At 37.9% G+C, this 2,306-nt stretch overlaps 1 protein-coding gene across 1 annotated transcript; it reads right to left on the bottom strand.

Moving 5' to 3' along the window:
- Positions 1–666: 666 nt before the first annotated feature.
- On the bottom strand, positions 667–1,828 carry LOC131938196 (uncharacterized). Its single transcript, XM_059296109.1, has 2 exons — positions 1,731–1,828; positions 667–1,201 (listed from the first exon to the last, which is right to left on the bottom strand). The coding sequence occupies exons 1-2, from the start codon at positions 1,774–1,776 to the stop codon at positions 765–767; spliced, it is 483 nt and encodes a 160-aa protein (XP_059152092.1). The 5' UTR covers positions 1,777–1,828; the 3' UTR covers positions 667–764.
- Between the last annotated feature and the right edge of the window lie 478 nt (positions 1,829–2,306).

Below are 2,306 nucleotides of genomic sequence, written 5' to 3'. Positions count from 1 at the left end.
AAAAAAATTGCGCAGCAAGCGAAAGCCAAACAAAATATGTATAATAGTGCGGAATATTTTTAGTACTTCATAAATTCACATGGGTTTTTTGAGAAACCAGAAATAGCGTAAATCTGGTCAACGAAAATTACTCAAAATTTGAAAAAAGGTAGAGAATTAGATCTTTTACTTATATGTCAAATTTCATTTATCTATTCGAAATTGTCTTTTAATGCCCTGCATAAAGTTGAACACGTTTGATATGATTATGTTGGATATTTTTTCAGAGTCACGATTTAAGAATATTTTAAAAGAACTTTTTGTGATATTTTGTGTAACATTCAGTGCAACGTGAAAACGGCGCGTGACTAAACGCCGACAAGAAAGCGGCCCAGACAAATTCGCCCCGAAAAACGAACTTTCGATAATTTGGCTCCCGACAGAGAGCCACATTTTTTTTCAGTTGCCTAATTGTCTGGAGCATATTAGTCGGGAACCATATTGTCGGGAATAAATTCCTTACCAAGTACATACAACTGACACTCTTGTTGATGGGTGTTAACATAAAGATTGACAGAAAATCAACCCAAAAATCAATAAAAAGCATCATTACCATAACACACAAAAACAAAGGCACACAACAGTTATAATTCATCGAAACTAAAAATCAAACACCATCATACACAGTTCTGAATGCTTTAAAATCAATGTTTAATTTAAACTTTTATTGACTGACAACAAGTCATTTGGTTATCTCATCCGTCAACCATATATTCCGACCTAATCTACTCTTCACACAAGAACTTATAACGGCTTTGCGGTTCAAAAGGCACATCATTCATTTGGTAGTTGTAATGTTGATGTATGGTAATATAATGTTCATTACCTTGGTAGTTGTCCGCTCCTCCATCATACCAGTCAAAAAATACGACCGGTTTCTTACTGGTCTGAAATACCCAATAGCCCTCCTTGTTCACGTCATTTCCAGAGAGCAGCAGACCTTCAGTGTTTGCACTCCTGGCCAGGGTTTGCACAAACCTGAATTCAGCTTCAGTGTTGATTTCTGCCAGGTACCAGCCACAAGACGAACATACTTTTTCAGCTTGTTCCGCGTCTTTGTAGTAGAAGGAGGATTGATAATACCGGTGTCCGTTGTGATCACGAGGGGGGTCAAACAAATCGCAGTCACAGGTTTTGCGATCTTTAGCGGCACTGCTAGGAACTTTGAAAAAAATTTGTAAAATTGTAGAACAACTATTAAACCGACAAACGATAAAAAAAAAACACTAATGTTTTAACAGACTTAAAATCCAGAAATGTCCTAAAACATAACGGAATCTGGACCTTGCCAAATCAGGAGAAGGTCGTAACATAACATCTGGAACTTAACAAAGCCGGAGAAGGCCCTACAACATTATGACATCTGGAACTTACCAAAGCCGGAGAAGACCCTAAAACATTACGACATGTGGAACTTACCAAAGCCGGAGAAGGCCCTATAATAATTATGACATCTGGAACTTAACAAAGCCGGAGAAGGCCCTATAACATTATGACATCTGGAACTTAACAAAGCCGGAGAAGACCCTAAAACATTACGACATGTGGAACTTACCAAAGCCGGAGAAGGCCCTATAATAATTATGACATCTGGAACTTAACAAAGCCGGAGAAGGCCCTATAACATTATGACATCTGGAACTTAACAAAGCCGGAGAAGGCCCTAAAACATTAAGACATCTGGAACTTACCAAAGCCAGAGAAGGCGTGAAGCAACAGAGCGATGAACAGCAACATGTTGGTCGAATTTCTTCAGGAACAGCCGAGAGGGTGTATCCTAATGGCTGTGTGGGCTGTGTTTTATAGTATGGTTGTAAATTAAATACACGTAGTTTACGAGCATCTGATGTTTATGTCATTCCGGGTGTAATAAAATTATCATTTCAACACTATTAACAAGGAAAATCATTACAGACTAATTAGTCTATAACAAGAGAGGATTTAATTGCCTGATCAAGTAAGTAGTCTAAATAAAAAGACCTGGATAGCCTTTTAGGGTCTGGAATATCTTTGATTGACTCTAGATGCCCTTGTTATGCTTTATTTGTTCCACATGGCTAAGTGATATTCCTTTCACGTCGTGGCTATATTTAACGCATTTAGCAGTTACTTTCAAATGTTAAATTAATTTAGAGACGCACGCATACATTAATTCAGAACCATCCGATGATACATTAATACAGGGACACTACAAACATACATAAATTCAGGGACACTACAGGCGTACATTTATTCAGGGACCCTCCAAGCATAGGCCTACACATTCC

The sequence above is a fragment of the Physella acuta genome, unplaced genomic scaffold (assembly GCF_028476545.2).
Source record: "Physella acuta isolate Inbredline_101_S28 unplaced genomic scaffold, ASM2847654v3 ptg000237l, whole genome shotgun sequence".
Classification (NCBI taxonomy): domain Eukaryota; kingdom Metazoa; phylum Mollusca; class Gastropoda; family Physidae; genus Physella; species Physella acuta.
Note: the sequence above shows the minus strand (reverse complement) of the source record. Positions and strands in the feature narration are given on the sequence as shown.